At 37.4% G+C, this 16,221-nt stretch overlaps 1 protein-coding gene across 1 annotated transcript in view; it reads left to right on the top strand.

Moving 5' to 3' along the window:
* The window catches only part of SOX6 (SRY-box transcription factor 6), a 445,733-nt gene that overhangs the window by 345,045 nt on the left and 84,467 nt on the right, over positions 1 to 16,221 (top strand). Inside the window, exons 10-11 of the mRNA XM_060018551.1 lie at positions 7,280 to 7,429; positions 13,639 to 13,864. Coding sequence (XP_059874534.1) covers positions 7,280 to 7,429; positions 13,639 to 13,864 — 376 coding nt within the window. The remainder of the gene's footprint in view (positions 1 to 7,279; positions 7,430 to 13,638; positions 13,865 to 16,221) is intronic.

Here is a 16,221-nt window from a genome sequence, read left to right as displayed (position 1 = left end):
CACAAGTTGATGTGCTTATGCAAATCACTTCCTTTTCTAGGCTTTAGTTTTCTTCATCTGTAAAGCAAAAGAATTGGATTAGATCATGTATACAATTCTTCCTTCTGCTAACATTGTGTTATCTGGTGTTTCTTTGCAAGAAAATCAATGCATTACATGGTGAATTCACATGCTTATTGGTCCAAAAAGACAGAAATGAAGAGAACTGACCTCCGCCTCTGGGGTTCTTTTTGGAGAGGGTGTGAGGAAAAGTATACTAAGAAAATGGTGTGGGCAGAAATTATAGTAATTTTAAGAAGACAAAGACAAGGTAAATGAAGGGGTTTTAATGGTCCATGTTAACAGAGCATCTATTAATTATCAGGCATTAAGTTAGGTGCTAGGGACATAAAAGCAAATAAGACTCAGTTCTTCCCTTAAGGAACTCATAATTTGGTGAAAGTACACAGAGATAGAGAATGAGATATAGTGGGAACACAGAGGAGGCAGTGGTCAGGTAAGTCTTTAAGGAGAAGGTGATTTTTGAGTTGAGACTCAAAAGATGAGTAGAATTATGATAAACAAGAGGGGTTAATAGGAAAGGAAAATATGGCAATAGAAAAATATGCAGGAGGGGCAAGGAGATTAACTTGGAAATTAACCCAATATGTGACAAGTGGGAGTAGTAGTTCTTCCCCTATTCCTCCTCTCACCTCCTATCCTCACAGCCAATTTTCTTTGGTATCAAATATTAGGGATATAGCTAAACAAGTAGCTTCTATGCTGAAAACAAGGACTTCAGTTCTTTCCTTCCATAAAACCACAGCTATATTTCCTGGATCATTTTGTTGACATTGGAGGTTTATGAGAAGTAAAAGTATTTGTGATCGCCTTCAAATTATTTTTAAGCTCTCTCCCCCACCCCTCTTTCAGTCTGTAGTGACTTGTTACTGACCCAGTTTCTTCCCTGTGCTGAACAAGCACTAAATCAAGCTGCTTAATTACCCCTGTCTCCGTTTCACCTTCTCACAGCCTCACAGCTGAACTTATCCAGCTTTATAGCATGCCTTGCTTGGTAGGCAGAGGAATGGTCATCAGTATTGTTTTGAGAGGGTAACAAAATCCAGGATATCCCTGGAGAACTGAGCCAGGCTTGGGGCCTAGTGTTAGGCAGCATCAATCAAGTAAATAATGACATTTTCTTAAGGTTGCCCCCTTACCCACCCTGCTTGTTTCTCCAACATTTCCTTACTGTGCCCCTGAGGTAGTGTCAGGGAAACACAGCAACAGCATCTGAGTTAACCTGGGCTAGAGGCCTGGGGTTCTCAGATATTACTTGGAACCATAGCAAATCAGGTAAATATAAAGGTGAGAGTTGAAATCTTCAAGTTAGTGCCTATTGAATCTGTTTTTATAGAATAGCATTTTTCTCTTTTCTTCCTTTCTTCATTATCTACCAATAGGCAAGTTGTATTTGAGGGAGAATTTTGTTTTCTTTCTCTCTGGGTCAGATTCCAACAGGCCACTTTAAAATGCCCTTTCTAATTGAAATGACAAAACACAGGAGAATTTACTCCAAAGAGAATACAGCAAGTGAAGTTGTGCCTGCTTTTTTACTTTGGTTTCCATATACTAGAGCACACTGGTGCCAATTTAAAGCCCCTGTCAATTTCTCTTTCTATCAAGTTCTCCTATTTCTACCCATAGTCTGCATTGTTCTCTTTACTTTATCAGTCTGATAAACATGTCACTAGGGTATTTCAGGCGTCTTCTATTATGGCTCAAAGATTGGTTGGAGCAGGGAGTTTAGCTAAAAATTGTGCCCCTTGCTCCTTCAAGGTGGCTGGTAGTACCCTTAACTCTTCTTTCTCCATTTGAGAATTGTGAAATGCCATTTTAGAAAAAGTAGCTGTGAGACATCTGGAAGATGTCAAAAGAGCTCAGAAGAGCAGCAATATCAGAATCTCTCTTCTTGGACAGTGATTCTTGTCTGGTGGTTAGGAATAGGAAATGCGTTTCATTGTGATTCATTGTATAGCTTATTTTAACATATAAAAGCAGAAAGCACATGGGCTTTAAAGTGAGACTGACTCTAAAATAGATAATAATTCCTATCATATATAGCTATTTTGAAGATGAAATAAAATAATAAAGTAAAATACCTAGCACAGTACCTGACTGAGCTGGTGCTCAATATTTGTTTGTTGAATTAACACACGAATGAATGGGGGTGATGACTGGATGAGTGATTATGTGAAAATCGTGATTATGAGAATAAAAGACCTTTCACCTTTTTTTTATGGTGCTCTCCTTTGGAGATCTTATGTGATTTTATCACAGAAAGCAGGTATAAAAGAATATATATGTATTTCACATTATGGGAAATATTAGATGCACTGTGACACCATCCATTATAATTTGACGTAAATTTGACTCCTTGGGGGGGAAAGCATGCCTTTCTTCCCAAATACAATAATGTTGTAAAATGACCCTGACACAAAACATTTCTTAGGTCTTGGCCATAGGCCAGCGTGTGTACTCAAAGACACTCAAGAATTTTACCACAAGGCTGAGTTTGGTTGGTAGGACCTACTGTTTTGTGCTGAATCTAAGCAGACTTAGTTATTAAAGTGTCACTAGGATCCAAGGCTAGTCTCAGGACACAGAATTCCAGAAACACTACTAGAGGTAATATGTATTTGTGGGTTTGTGAGATCTTCATAGGACTTTCTTAATCCTGTGCTTAAAAGATTGGTCAGTGAGGGGCTTCCCTGGTGGCGCAGTGGTTGAGAGTCCACCTGCCGATGCAGGGGACACGGGTTCTTGCCCCAGTCCGGGAGGATCCCACATGCTGCGGAGCGGCTGGGCCCGTGAGCCATGGCCGCTGAGCCTGTGCGTCCGGAGCCTGTGCTCCGCAACGGAAAAAAAAAGATTGGTCAATGAGTTAGTGATAAAGCATAGAAGAGAGTCTTTGTGTCTTGGTTCTAGTTCATTGCTCTTTCTAGGTACTTCTCTTTTGGGGATAAAGTCTGAAATTATTAATGTGGCCTGATAAGACCCTACCCCTCTTTCGCCTCTTCTCATGCCGCTCTATGCTCACTCAGCAGTCGCACCATGTTGGCCTTTTCTAAGTTCATCGAAAAACGTTACCTTCTTTCCTGCCTCAGAGCCATAATAACTGATGTGTCTTCTTTTGGGAATGTTCTTTATCAACCTTTCCACATGGATAGTTGTTGAAGCATTACTTCCTTAGAGAAGCTATTCTGATCCTTGTAGTCCTTCAGGCTACATTAAATACCTTTGTTAGACAGCCACCTGACGTTCTATATTTTTCTTTCTCAGCACTTATTCCAACTGTAATTCATAGTTACTACCTAAGCCTTTATTTAATACCTCCATTAAGGCAGGGACTATTTCTGAGCTGCTTGTTGTTGCACCTCCATTGTTTAGCACAGTGTTTAGTTAATAGTACACATTTAATAAAGATTTGCCATTGAAAATTTCATCTGTACTGGAAATGTGCTTGAAAAGTACCAAGGCTGGTTCATATATCCATTTCTACTTTAAATGATAATGCTGGAATGAGAGCTAGAGAATTCTTATTCTAGCTCCAGTACTAACTATACGATCTTGGGCGTGCTACTTCTGTTCTCTAGACCTCAGCTTATCAGTGTAATGAAGAGGTCAGACTAGACTAAATGATCTGTTAAGCCCCTTTCAATTCCAGGTACTAAGTATGTTATTGTTCAGCTTACCAAAATTTTAGTGCTGGCTACTTTATTAAAACTGAACTAATAATAAAGGTAGGGTTTATTTAGCCATAAAATAGTACAAGCATTTCTTAAAGTGCTCCTATAAAATATGAGTGATTTTATAATTTTGAAAAATATTTAACAAGGCTCATTTTTACATGTATGCTCTGCATGTCTTTATATATTTTGGATAAAGAGACAATTCAATATCCCAAACAACCACTGAACATTTTTCAAAATTGAAATGGAAGAACCTATACTTACAAAAACAGTCTTCACCAAAGTATAAACGTTTAAAGGACTTTGGCTAAGCCTGTTATAAGCTTTACTGCATTGTTGATTTTTTAAACCTCAATGTTGTTTGGAAATTAATATTATTATCATCATTATGACTATGAACTGTGTTCTGAGAATCTTACATGGAATGACTTTTGTAAATGCTTATGTAATAGTTAATCAGAGTTTAACCTTTTTCCTTCCTAAACCATTAGTTTGCAAAGGAGTTTTCTAACTTATAAAGCTATTTATTTGAATAACTAGTATTTTATATTCTTTCAGAAAAGGATGCAGTAGCATTTAGGGAAACTTTAAATTTATAAGTAACTAGGCTGAGAAGAAAAATTAATACTACAATTTGTGTTAGAAAAGTGTAAGATGGGTTAGTGAAGCTAGCAGTTATTGAGGAGCTATCTAGTCAACATTCTAAAAATGACTTCAAAAGAATAATTTCTTGTAAAACAGTATAATTTAATTTGCACTGAATTTATTTTCCTTTTATTTCTTAAAACTCAACACCATGAAATTATTCATTACATTTACAATAAATATAATCGCATACCACTGCTGTTGCCTCATTTATAGAGAGAATATCTCTCCTCCCTAACATCCAGGGATTTTATATTTAGCACATTAACTCAGAAAATATTGATTGGTTATCTCTTATTTGCAAGTCACTATTGTTGATGCTAGGCATTCAAAAATAATTAGGTTGGGCTTCCCTGGTGGCGCAGTGGTTGAGAGTCCACCTGCCGATGCAGGGGACACAGGTTCGCGCCCCGGTCCGGGAAGATCCCACATGCCGCGGAGTGGCTGGGCCCGTGAGCCATGGCCGCTGAGCCTGTGCACCCGGAGCCTGTGCTCCGCAACGGGAGAGGCCACAACAGTGAAGGGCCCGCGTACCACAAAAAAAAAATAATAATAACAATTAGGCTGATCATGACTTCAGTAAGCTTACAGTCTATCAAGCATGATAAGACATGTGCATAATTAAACATAAAGTTAAAAAAAGGGATAAGCATTGCAGGAAAGGTGCAAATCAACTGTTAAGGATCTTTATCTTCCATCTCCCCCAGAGCTATATGCTTGTTCCAAGACTTTGAATCCTCCTCAGCTCCTAATACAGAGCCTGGCATATGGAACATATTCAATTAATGTTCGCTTAGAAGACGAGCTATTTGTGAAATTGTTCTATAAACCTATGCCTATTCAATGAACGGCATTCTTTTCTCCAAGTCAGATCTAAAGTCTTCAATCTGAAAAGCTCTATACTTCTATCTAAACTAATAAATTTTGTTAGGCAGAATGTGAAAATTTTTATTTTCATGAGCACTTTCTATCTCTGCATTGGACTCTAATTTCTGATTTCTATTTCAAGGCTCATTCTACTAAATCTTATCGATATTCTACTGTCCAGTTTACCCAGGTCTGTGAGTTTTACAGACTGTGGCTATACTTCTTCCTGCCTCTAACATATCAGTAACCAGAAGGCACAAGGAATTCCAAGGAATCAACAGTTCTAAGGCAGCTTGCCTCTCTTAGGTACAAGCTTTTAGAACGGGATGTAAAATAGATGATTGTCGAAACTTCAGAGGGAGCAATGAACGCTACTCTGTTTCTCCAAGGCAACTATATTGTTCAATTATTTTGAAGGATTTCTGAATTTAGTCAGCCTTTTAAAAAATAGATTTGTGTCCAAAGATTTGTTTTTCTGCTTTTCTTCACTAATTGAAGTTCCTTGAAGGACTCAAGATTGAGTCAAATTGACTTTCTTCTGACCTTGTGAATCATGAGGTAAAATGAAGGCATAAATGATGTCTAAGGACTCTTGTCTCTTGAAGATTTCCTGACTCTTTAATATTCAATAGTAAGGCATATTGGTCATGATACCAGCCACCATATAGCCAGTACTTTTCCCCTCCGTTCAGTGTAGGACTTTTCTTCACTGGCCCAGCATCCACCCCCCACCCCCGCGCCCCACTCCCTTTGAAGACACCTGGATGGATTTTAAAGGAAAAAGATATAAAAGGAAACAAGGAAAAAGGAAACAAGATAGTCCTTTCTTTCCCCCGAAGTTCTAGCAGTTTGACTGACTCTTACTTGTGAATTTTTCTTGCCACTGAGTCATTGCACATACAGAATTATGAAACTTTAATTTCTTTAGAGGCTTGTTACATTAGAAAAATTGGTCCAAAGAAAGCAACAATCATGACATAAGCACATCTGGCTCTTGCAAGTTATTCTTTATTAAGCTTTCATTTAATTACATGTGCTGAAAGGTCTGTAATTTTTTTTATTTGTCCATCTGAATGTTAGTAATGCTGGAAATTACATACAAACCACCTGTTTTTCCTCCCCTACTAATATGGCAAAGTTTGAGCTATTTTCTCTGTGGTTAATGAACTAGGAAGCTTTCTATTTATTATGATAGAAATATGACTATTAAGGTAGTCATAATCTTGATGGCTTAATTCTTGATGATAAGAAGAAAAGAAGATATTTGAATGGCATTTTCAAGCATGAAATTCTGTTAAAATTGAAGTATCTGAATTCTGGTTAGCCATAGCAGATTAACACATTCATTTATCACCAATTTCACCCCAAAGCTAATAACTCTACAGTTAAGGATTTCACATCCTGTGCTAGGAAAAAGAAGCTTGATTTTGTTCCCCCACAAATCTGGCTATATTCTCTTTTGGATTATGTTATATGCTGCATAGAAATAAGACCCTGAGGAAGGAGGGACTGGCATTGGGCCTCAGGGATCTTGAGGGCAGCACTCTTATCATCCAGAAGGGTCAGCATCCCCAGAGAAGTTTAGTCAGTATTGGATTAGAATGATGTTCTTCCAGAAATCCCTAGGAAAGTTTAGATTAGTTTCTTAGTTCATGAATATTAAAATTACATGAATGGACATACCGACTTTTAAAGAACTTTTATGAAGATTTTAGGTACTAGGAAGAATATTTGAGACCATTTAGTCAAATTCCTTTTTGTATGATTGAAGACATTGAGTCCTAGAGCAATTCAATCCTTTGTTTAGGGTCATAAACTTATTTCTAGAAGGACCAGGAACAGAATAATGACTCCCATATCATTGCTCTTTCTTTCTGTTATACTGTTTATTCTCTTTCATTTTCCTCTTTTAAAATAGTGAAAGAGAAATTGCAAGGCTGTCAGAGAAACAATTATCTAACAATACGGTAAGTTTTTTTTGAAACTCCATTTCAGCTGCATTTAAAGAGATGATGTTTGTCTTCCCTCTTTTGCAGCAGCTCTATGCCGCTCAGCTGGCCAGCATGCAGGTGTCACCTGGAGCAAAGATGCCATCAACTCCACAGCCACCAAACACAGCAGGGGCAGTCTCACCTACTGGGATAAAAAATGAAAAGAGAGGGACCAGCCCTGTAACTCAAGTTAAGGTATTTACTTTGCAGGATTATGGAAACAGTTTGGAAAATAGCTTCACAAGAAAGGTAGTGAACCAGGCTGTGTTGGGAATAAACGGCAGGAAGCAAAACAGCCTAAAGGAACCCCAAAATGCTCCTCTTTATTGTAAATTTCATGATTGAGCACTGAGAAACAGGTGTTTCCCTTTTGATAACAATAGTGCCATATTGTGAGATCTTCACCTATATCTGCATACTTACTTCTCAAGGATTTTTCCCCTTTGGATTCTGGCGTTTATTTTTTAATGTTCATTGGCATGAATGGCCATGGTTTTATTACCAGTCTTTGTCATAGTCTTGTGACACTTCTCTCTAACTTCCTTAAACAGGTGGGGAGCCAACTTACAGTGCTAGAGGAGGAGGATCTCAAAACTTTAGATTGACAAAATAGAAGCCAGTGCTAGACTTTATATGGTTTGTTGATAAAGCTCTCTCCTTCAAAAATAGTTATAAATGTGGTGGCTCTGAGGAATGAGTGGTGTCATAACGTAATCATGCTTTGATGCCATATATAGTTGTGATAGGATAAACAGGATTGCCCAAGTTATGACTGAAACATTAATAGATCCTTTCCTCACTGATTTTCAGTGTCTTAAAATGGGGTAACCAGGAGGTGCTTGGTGACAGAGGGGAATTGATGATCCAGTCTAACTTTGTGCTGCAGCTGGTACTTACAGGCTTTTGCGATTGCCTGTGCTTCCTGTATTGAATTAACAAATTCAGACAGCTCAAAGAAACAATTGTTTTGTATCACTGACTTACCTACTTTGAGGGATATGTTAAGCACAGATGTATTATTGTAATGTGCCCAAAGTACTGCACTTGGAGAAATTTTGCAATTATTTTTTAACTCATTACGTGGGAAACATCTAAGGCCAACAAAACAGCATTGAAGGCCACAGAATTACTGAAATTGTTTTATTTTCTAAAACTTGCAGATAGGGACTTTGAGATTTCAGAAAAGCCCTTAAAAAATATGGATCCCAAATACCAAAGATAAAATAGTAAACATAATTAGGATGGATAGTTCTGCCAGTGCCCACCCAAAGGAATTAATTTAATGCCACCCATGCCTTTAGATTCTCCAAAGAAGTAGATGAACATTTATGCTTTGTTGTTAGAAATATTGAGATATGACAATAGGCGGTTTACATTTAATAAGATAGTATTAACTTATGGAAACAGACTATTTATTTTGTGTTCCAAGAGTTTCTTTTTGTGAATAAGAGAACACTACCACTCAAACCAAGGCACTTTGTTTAATTATAGTTGTTGGAGTATAAGCATATCAAACATCAGTGACTTGAGGTATTGAGTATTAGATATTTTAACATGAAAAAGTCATTTTATAAGTGGGTTGGCCAAATGGAACTGCACCAAACCAAGCCTTTACTGGATGAGTAAAATGTTCCCTGGTTAGATTCAAGTTTCTATTTGCTTTTACCATTCCAGTTTTGTGGGCCAACTGAATTTTATTACTCACTTGACCACATGCAAATTCTTAGGGAGTTCTCTATATAATTTGACTTGACTATACTTTATGTTAATAACAAAGGAGGCATTTATTATACTTATTAGACTGTTTATTGTATGTGTGAGTAAAAATATATAGACCAAGACATAAAGCAAATGTTTTAAATTTTTAAAATAGCTCCTACCTATTATTACAGAAGTTCTGAAAATAATCTTATATTTTGCTAATTGAAAGAATTATGGTCACTAAAATGTTTCATGTTTCCCTCTGTAGTCATTCTTTCCCTCTGTACATAACACGCCTACGTGACATAGGGCATTGTTAGCTGAAGGTAACAAAAATAAAAATAGATGGTCTTCCTTTCCTTTTTTCCCCCAGAATTTTTATTTGCTATAATTGTCAACATCAGCAGTAAGGATGTTTCTGTTCAAATGTCAGTTCTGTCACTTTTACTAGATGTGTCACCTTGGGCAAGTTACTTCTTTCAGCCTTAGTTTTTGCCTCTGTAAAATGGAAGTTAATATTTTTATGGGTCTTAAATGAGATAATACATCTTCTAGAATATAGTGACTATTCCATAAATCTTAGTATAGCGATGACGTTGATGATAATCTGATGCTAATAAAGAAGATGGTGATGGGTGGTAGTAGTGGTTGTAACTGAACTATCTGGTTGTATACCGAGAGAGATCCTAAAAGAAACCTAGAAAATTTCCATTTTAAACCATTATGGAGGAACAGGGATTTACTTACTCTCCAAACTTAAACGAGTAAAACTCAAGACACAATATATAAAACAGTAGTTTCAGACATTTCCAATAGGAGTACAGGACAGTGACCCCTGATAGAAGAGAAACAAGTGAGGCAAGCAACACAGTTGTTCCATCTTACTGTCTAGAGAGAATTTCCAGGCAATAGTGCGGGGGCGGGCGGGTGGGGCGGGACGTGTAGCCACATGCAGTTTGGAAGGCTTCCCGAGTAGAGAGACAAGCGTTCAGAGTTTAAGGATGCCAAGTAGATGGAACTTGTGAGGTAGAGTACCAGAGGAGGGAGCTGTATAGAGAGAGAGAGCACTGGAAATCTGCAGAAGGTTCCCCTGTATTTAGCTGAGTACTGCATGTGAGGAAACTACCTGAGGCCAGGGAAAAAGACCAGATGTAGCAGACAAAACCATTGCAAGGTTCACAAAGAACTGAGAATGATTTGTGTTCCCACTGGCCAGACTGGAAAGATCACTTGACACATGGGCACCAAGTAGAGTCCCCAGCAGGGTATTACCTCACTAGTGGGGCCAGATTATCCCTAGATTAATGACTGCTCTGGACCTGCCTAACAAAGCTTAAAAGTAAGCTTAGTAAGGCTTTCTGTGTCTCAGAACAAAGTCCACACATACTTAAAGGAATATACAAACTATGAAACCCAGCACTGTAAAATTCACAATGTGGAGCATGTATTCAATAATTACCAGGCTTTCATAGAAGCAAGAAAATATGAACAATGATGAAAAGAATAATCAGTCATTAGAAACAACCCCCAAAATAACACAGATGATAGAATTAGTAGATAAGACAGTAAAAACAGCTCTTATAAGGGACTTCCAACTATAGCCAAGTGAAGAGGTAAGCATATCTGCTCCTGTTCACCCACAAAGTTTCTCTTGGGCCAGGACAGGCTGTGAGGACCAACAACAGGCCTGCCATTGTGGAAAGGGACTGACCTGACTGGGAGTTAATAGGTGCTTCCCATGCTCAGTGGCATTGTTGGTGGAAATGGCAATTACTGAATTATAAGAATAAATAATAAATTAGAATATACAGTCATACCTTTTTTATTTATTTATTTTTTATAAATTTATTTGTTTTTATTTTTGGCTGTGTTGGGTCTTTGTTGCTGCGTGTGGGCTTTCTCTGGCTGTGGAGAGTGGGGCTACTCTTCGTTGCGGTGCGCGGGCTTCTCATTGCGGTGGCTTCTCTTGTTGCAGAGCACAAGCTCTAGGCACATGGGCTTCAGTAGTTGTGGCGCGCAGGCTCAGTAGTCATGGCTCGCGGGCTCTAGAGCAGAGGCTCAGTAGTTGTGGTGCACAGGCTTAGTTGCTCCGCGGCATGTGGGATCTTCCCGGACCAGGGCTCGAACCCTTGTCCCCTGCATTGGCAGGCAGATTCTTAACCACTGTGCCACCAGGGAAGTCCCATAACCTTTTTTATTGAGCTTCATTTTATTGTGTTTCACAGCTATTGCACTTTTTACAAATTGAATGTTGGTGGCAACCCTGCATAGTCAGATGATGGTTAGCATATTTTTAGCAATAAAGTATTTTTTAATTAAGGTATATACGTTGTTTTTTTAGGCATAATGCTATTGCACACTTAATAGACTACAGTAGTGTATAAACGTAAGTTTTATGTGGACTGGGAAACCAAAAATTCATGTGACTCGCTTTATTGTGATATTTGATTTACTGCAGTGGTCTGGAACCAAACCCATAATATATGTGAAGTTTGCCTAATATTCAAAACTGAGTAAAACCAGGTGTTATAAACTCCATATATTCAAGAATATAGAGGAAAACATGAACATTATAGGACAAGACATGGAAAACTTATATTGAATGTCTGGAGATGAAAAATACAGTGTTTGAGATGAAAAGTACTCTGGATTAGTACTGTTTTGCAATAGCAACAGATTAGATATTATAGAAGAAAAGACTAGTGAACTTGATGACATAACAATGAAACTGTCCAAAATGAAATACATAGAAAAAAGACTATCGGTGCTGTGGAACATCAAATGGCCTCATATATGCAACTGGAGCCCCAGGAGGAGAAGGAAGGGAAGAAAAATATATTTGAAGAAGTAATGGCTGAAATTTTTCCAAATTTGAGGAAAACTCTGAACCCAGGTACCTTATGAAGCTTGGTAAACCCCAAGTAAAAGAAATGTGGAGAAAACTAACTAAATACCTAGTTTATAAATCACTATTATTTAGATAGGAGTAAAGGAACTAACTAGTCTAATATCCTTTGAGTTCAGAGCAAAGGCAAGTAAATTGTAATTAAGCATATCAGATAATTTTGACATTTGTAATGGATACAACTATGTTTCCTGAGAACCTATCCTATGTCTGGATAGAGATGAAAGTGCATTGCACCATAGATGTGCCAGATTACTTATTTCCTACCAAGACAAACAAACAAACAAAACAACAGAATAAAGCTAGGGTATCCCTACATTATCAAGTGACTTATTTTAGCTGATAGTTTAGTAGAAAAAGGGCCTGGGATTTGGAGCCCAATAAACTATAATTCAAATTTTGTCCCTCCACGTATGACTTTGGACAGTCATTTTATCACTCTGACTGCTTCTTCCTTTGTAAATTTAGAATACTACTGCCCAGCCTCATAGAGTTATTGGTAGTTAAATGAGCTAATATTTGTGAAAACGTCTAGCATGGTGTTAGTACATAAAGGTTCCTCTGTGCATGTTATTTTCGTTTTCTCTTTCTAATCCTCCTTCCTGAGTACTGTTTTCTGGCATCCCTTTTTGTTCCCTCTTAAACAGTGACCATTAGTACTGGGAGAGACCTTAGAGATCAGCTAGAATCAGACCCTTTTTTCTATAGATGAAGAAATCGAGCCCAGAGAGGTCACATGTTTGCCGCAGGGGAGAAAGTTCAGTTTCCAAGCTCTACTGTGTGTTTTAAACAATAACATTAAAAGCAAGTTCCCTGTGTCTTCTCAGAAGCAAAACAGGAGTTAACATTTGATGACAATTTATTTTAAACACAATAATGCAGATTTTGAAACTGAACATTTAAATGAATATGCTCATATTACAATTAAATTTCTAGAATGATGGAAGTGTTGTTAAGGGTGTTTTATGGCAGGATAAATGAAACAAAATAAAGGTGAGGAGCTTAGCTTTCAAGCTCCTGCTAAAACCAGAGTTACAAGCCAGGTATTTGAATACTGTGCTCAGTATAGAAAAACAGGCATCTTAAAATAGACATTCTGTAAATATATGTAGCAAAGAATATGAAGAGACATCACTTTAGACATGAAAAATAAATTGTATATAGCATGGTATGTAAAACATAATTATAATGTGTGCTTGCTCTTTGCAAAAATTAATTTTAAACATAAATAGAGACCAGAATATAGACCATGAAGAGTGCCCACACCCAGGAAGCCACATAGAAGCCATGCTGTGGCATGCGGCTCCCTGGGCAAAGGCCCAGAAGAGCAGAGGAAGGCTTTGTGTTTCCATTTTTAAAGTACTTGCTATTGTTTGATTTAAAATATATATTAAAAAATTAGTGGCAGAGCCTATTTATAGTTCCAGGAACTTTTCAGAGAGAAAAACACAGAAGCACTACAGAGCTACTGAAATTTTAAATAATTCTTTGTAAATGCCCTAGGTTAATTTAGATCCCTGAAAACACATTAGGAAATTAAGCTGTAATGTGAGCTAATTCAGATTTTAATTTGGCAAAAAGAATGATCCAACTACACAGTTAATGTAAATAGAAACATAACACAGGGAAATTAATGAGGTTTCCTTCTGATGAATCTTCAAGGAGGTAGATCATTAGCTTCTTTTGTTATTATTGCAGGAGAATGTGGCATTGTCTCTGAGGTATAAAATAACTGTGGCTTACTAAGTGATAACATGCTTCATTTAAAAATAAATAATTATTTATGGTAAACTTGTAGGATGAAGCAGCAGCACAGCCGCTGAATCTCTCATCCCGACCCAAGACAGCTGAGCCTGTAAAGTCTCCAACATCTCCCACCCAAAGCCTCTTTCCAGCCAGCAAAACCAGCCCTGTCAATCTGCCTAACAAAAGCAGCATCCCCAGCCCCATTGGAGGAAGCTTGGGAAGAGGATCCTCTTTAGGTAAATGGAAAGGTCAACACCAGGAAGAGACTTATGAATTAGGTAAAAGAAAGCAAAACATGTTTACTGATGACTGATTCTTGTTTCCAAAGTGTTCCTTAGTCCAAGAAAAAAAAAAGTGAAAGTAAATAAAGTAAAAGTAAAATCTTTTCTGCTGAAACATAACCCAGTTATAGTGTCTTGGGTGACTAGAACTTTTAGAAAAGGTTATAATATAAATCCTGCTGGGTTGGGTTCTTCAGATGATGATGAGTTAGATCCAACACTCACAGACAGAAATTTCTGTGTTTGGTCAGTGCTTTGCTGCTGAAGCAACTCTAGGCAGATTAAGAGTGAACATGAAGCCTCCAAGGGCCTAAAGGAAGCTGGCCTAAAAGCTGCCTGCCAAAAGTCCAAAATTTATTTGACATTTTATATTTTCTTTGTAAAATGTTTGTGAATTTTACATCTTATCCCATATCAGTTTTGCATTGAAGCAAATATGAATGACACACTTGATTGCCATCATATGAAATAAAGTTAATGTCTAGTAAGATATGTCATAGTGATCCTCTGCCTCCTTACATTCTCTGATGTATTGCCAGGTATCTCTAGGGATATTCATACCCAGGTATGAGAAGTATAGAGAAAAAAATGGGATTTGGCATCAGGCAGACTTGGACTGAGAGAGAGCTTTTACTTACTAGTTATGTGACCCTGTGAAAATTATTTAATATTTTTGAACTCAGTTTCCTAATATCTGGAAGGGAAATATTATTACCTAGCTCATAGGTTGTTATGAGAATTAAAAGAGAAAAAAATATATAAAGTGCCTAACATGGCATCTGGCACCCAGAAGGCATGCAATTTAAAAAGACTGGACAACCGCACAGCAACACATTTACATATGCATGTGGAATGAGACAGTAATTGCGAAAGCACGAAAGCATGTAGTAGCAGACAGCCAAATAAATATGAACATTATTGTTACTATGCTCTATAAGTCTCTTAATTTTCAAATAAAGACACAAAATTTCAAAGGGATTAAGGACTAGAACTAGCATTTCTTCACCATATTACCTTCCTTGTGTTGTTGAATCCTATAGCCTGAATTGCTTCCTGTAATAAATAAAATAATGTGTAAGTGTAGCCATTTACAATTTAAAAAACCATTTTGCCTATCTTATCTCATTTGATTTTACACAATAATCCAATGAGTTAGGTAGTGTATTATTATTACTCTCATTGTATAATAAATTGTGGTCTTACAGTTAAAATGACTTGCCCACAGCCATGTAGGTATTAATTAGCAGAGTCAAAACTAGAATCCAGGTCCTCTGACATATAACTCAGTGCTCTTTTTATAAACTCACAGTTGGAATATATGCTGAGCTATGCTGAATCTAAGTGAATCTTCTGATGATGAGATGTAAATCTTCCTCATCGAAATTGGGGACATTAGGATCCATACAGCAGCCTATTCTCTTTTTGAGTTAGGATGCCTCTTTCAGGGGCCCAGAGGTTTTCACTCCAAGTCAGTGGGATTGCTGTGGGAAAGAGAAATGAATCATTTCCAGCATGTGAATATGATTGCTGAATTGTTGAAAGTCGTGAGATGAGGGGGAAAAAAAGCCAACATGAGGATAAATAATAGGCTTGATCTTGAAATGGCCCTCCTATAATCCACTTCTGAATTTTGTTTGGAAAGCATTTGTCTTCTGTACTGAGCATTGTGAGGGACAAAGACGACTGTTTCACAGGCCCTGCTCTTATGGGAGTTTATACCTCAGCAGAGCGTATTCTTTAGATCGTGAGCTAGAAATGAGCTGAAGTAATAGCACTCTTGTCCAGACAATACTGGATAGAATTTTTTTTTTAATCAGAAAAGCTTCAGAGCAAAAGATATGGGTTTTCTATATCCTAAAAAGTGGCTGTTTAACTTTCTAGAACTTTTCCATAGATAGTGTTGGTGATATTTTCTAAACTCAAGTACATACACACATGCACTGCACACACATAGACGTGTGATGTGAGCTTGATTGTAGTCTGATTTCCTCTGTCCCTTCTGTCTCTGTGAGGTGTGTGCACACACACACAGATACACACACATACACACACACACACACGCATGTGCTATGAAATGCTCATACCAGGATACATGCAAGCTGACCTCATTAAACTTTATCACAGCAGCTGAAATCTATCAGTCAGCAAGCAATTGCCCTCTTTTTGCCTAAAATTGGAAAGCCTCATCTAAAGTATTAATTTTAACCTACAGTAAAATGCAAGATATGGAGGAAAATTAGTTTAATTTTGAATTTTGTCCTTCTGTGTTGCATGGAATATAATGAAAGTAAATGTTTTCACTTTATTTGAAGCTGTATACTTATGTGAAATCCATTCCCACACATACAGCCTTA

This window comes from Delphinus delphis, chromosome 8, assembly GCF_949987515.2.
Source record: "Delphinus delphis chromosome 8, mDelDel1.2, whole genome shotgun sequence".
NCBI lineage: Eukaryota > Metazoa > Chordata > Mammalia > Artiodactyla > Delphinidae > Delphinus > Delphinus delphis.
This window is presented reverse-complemented; position numbering and strand designations above follow the sequence as displayed.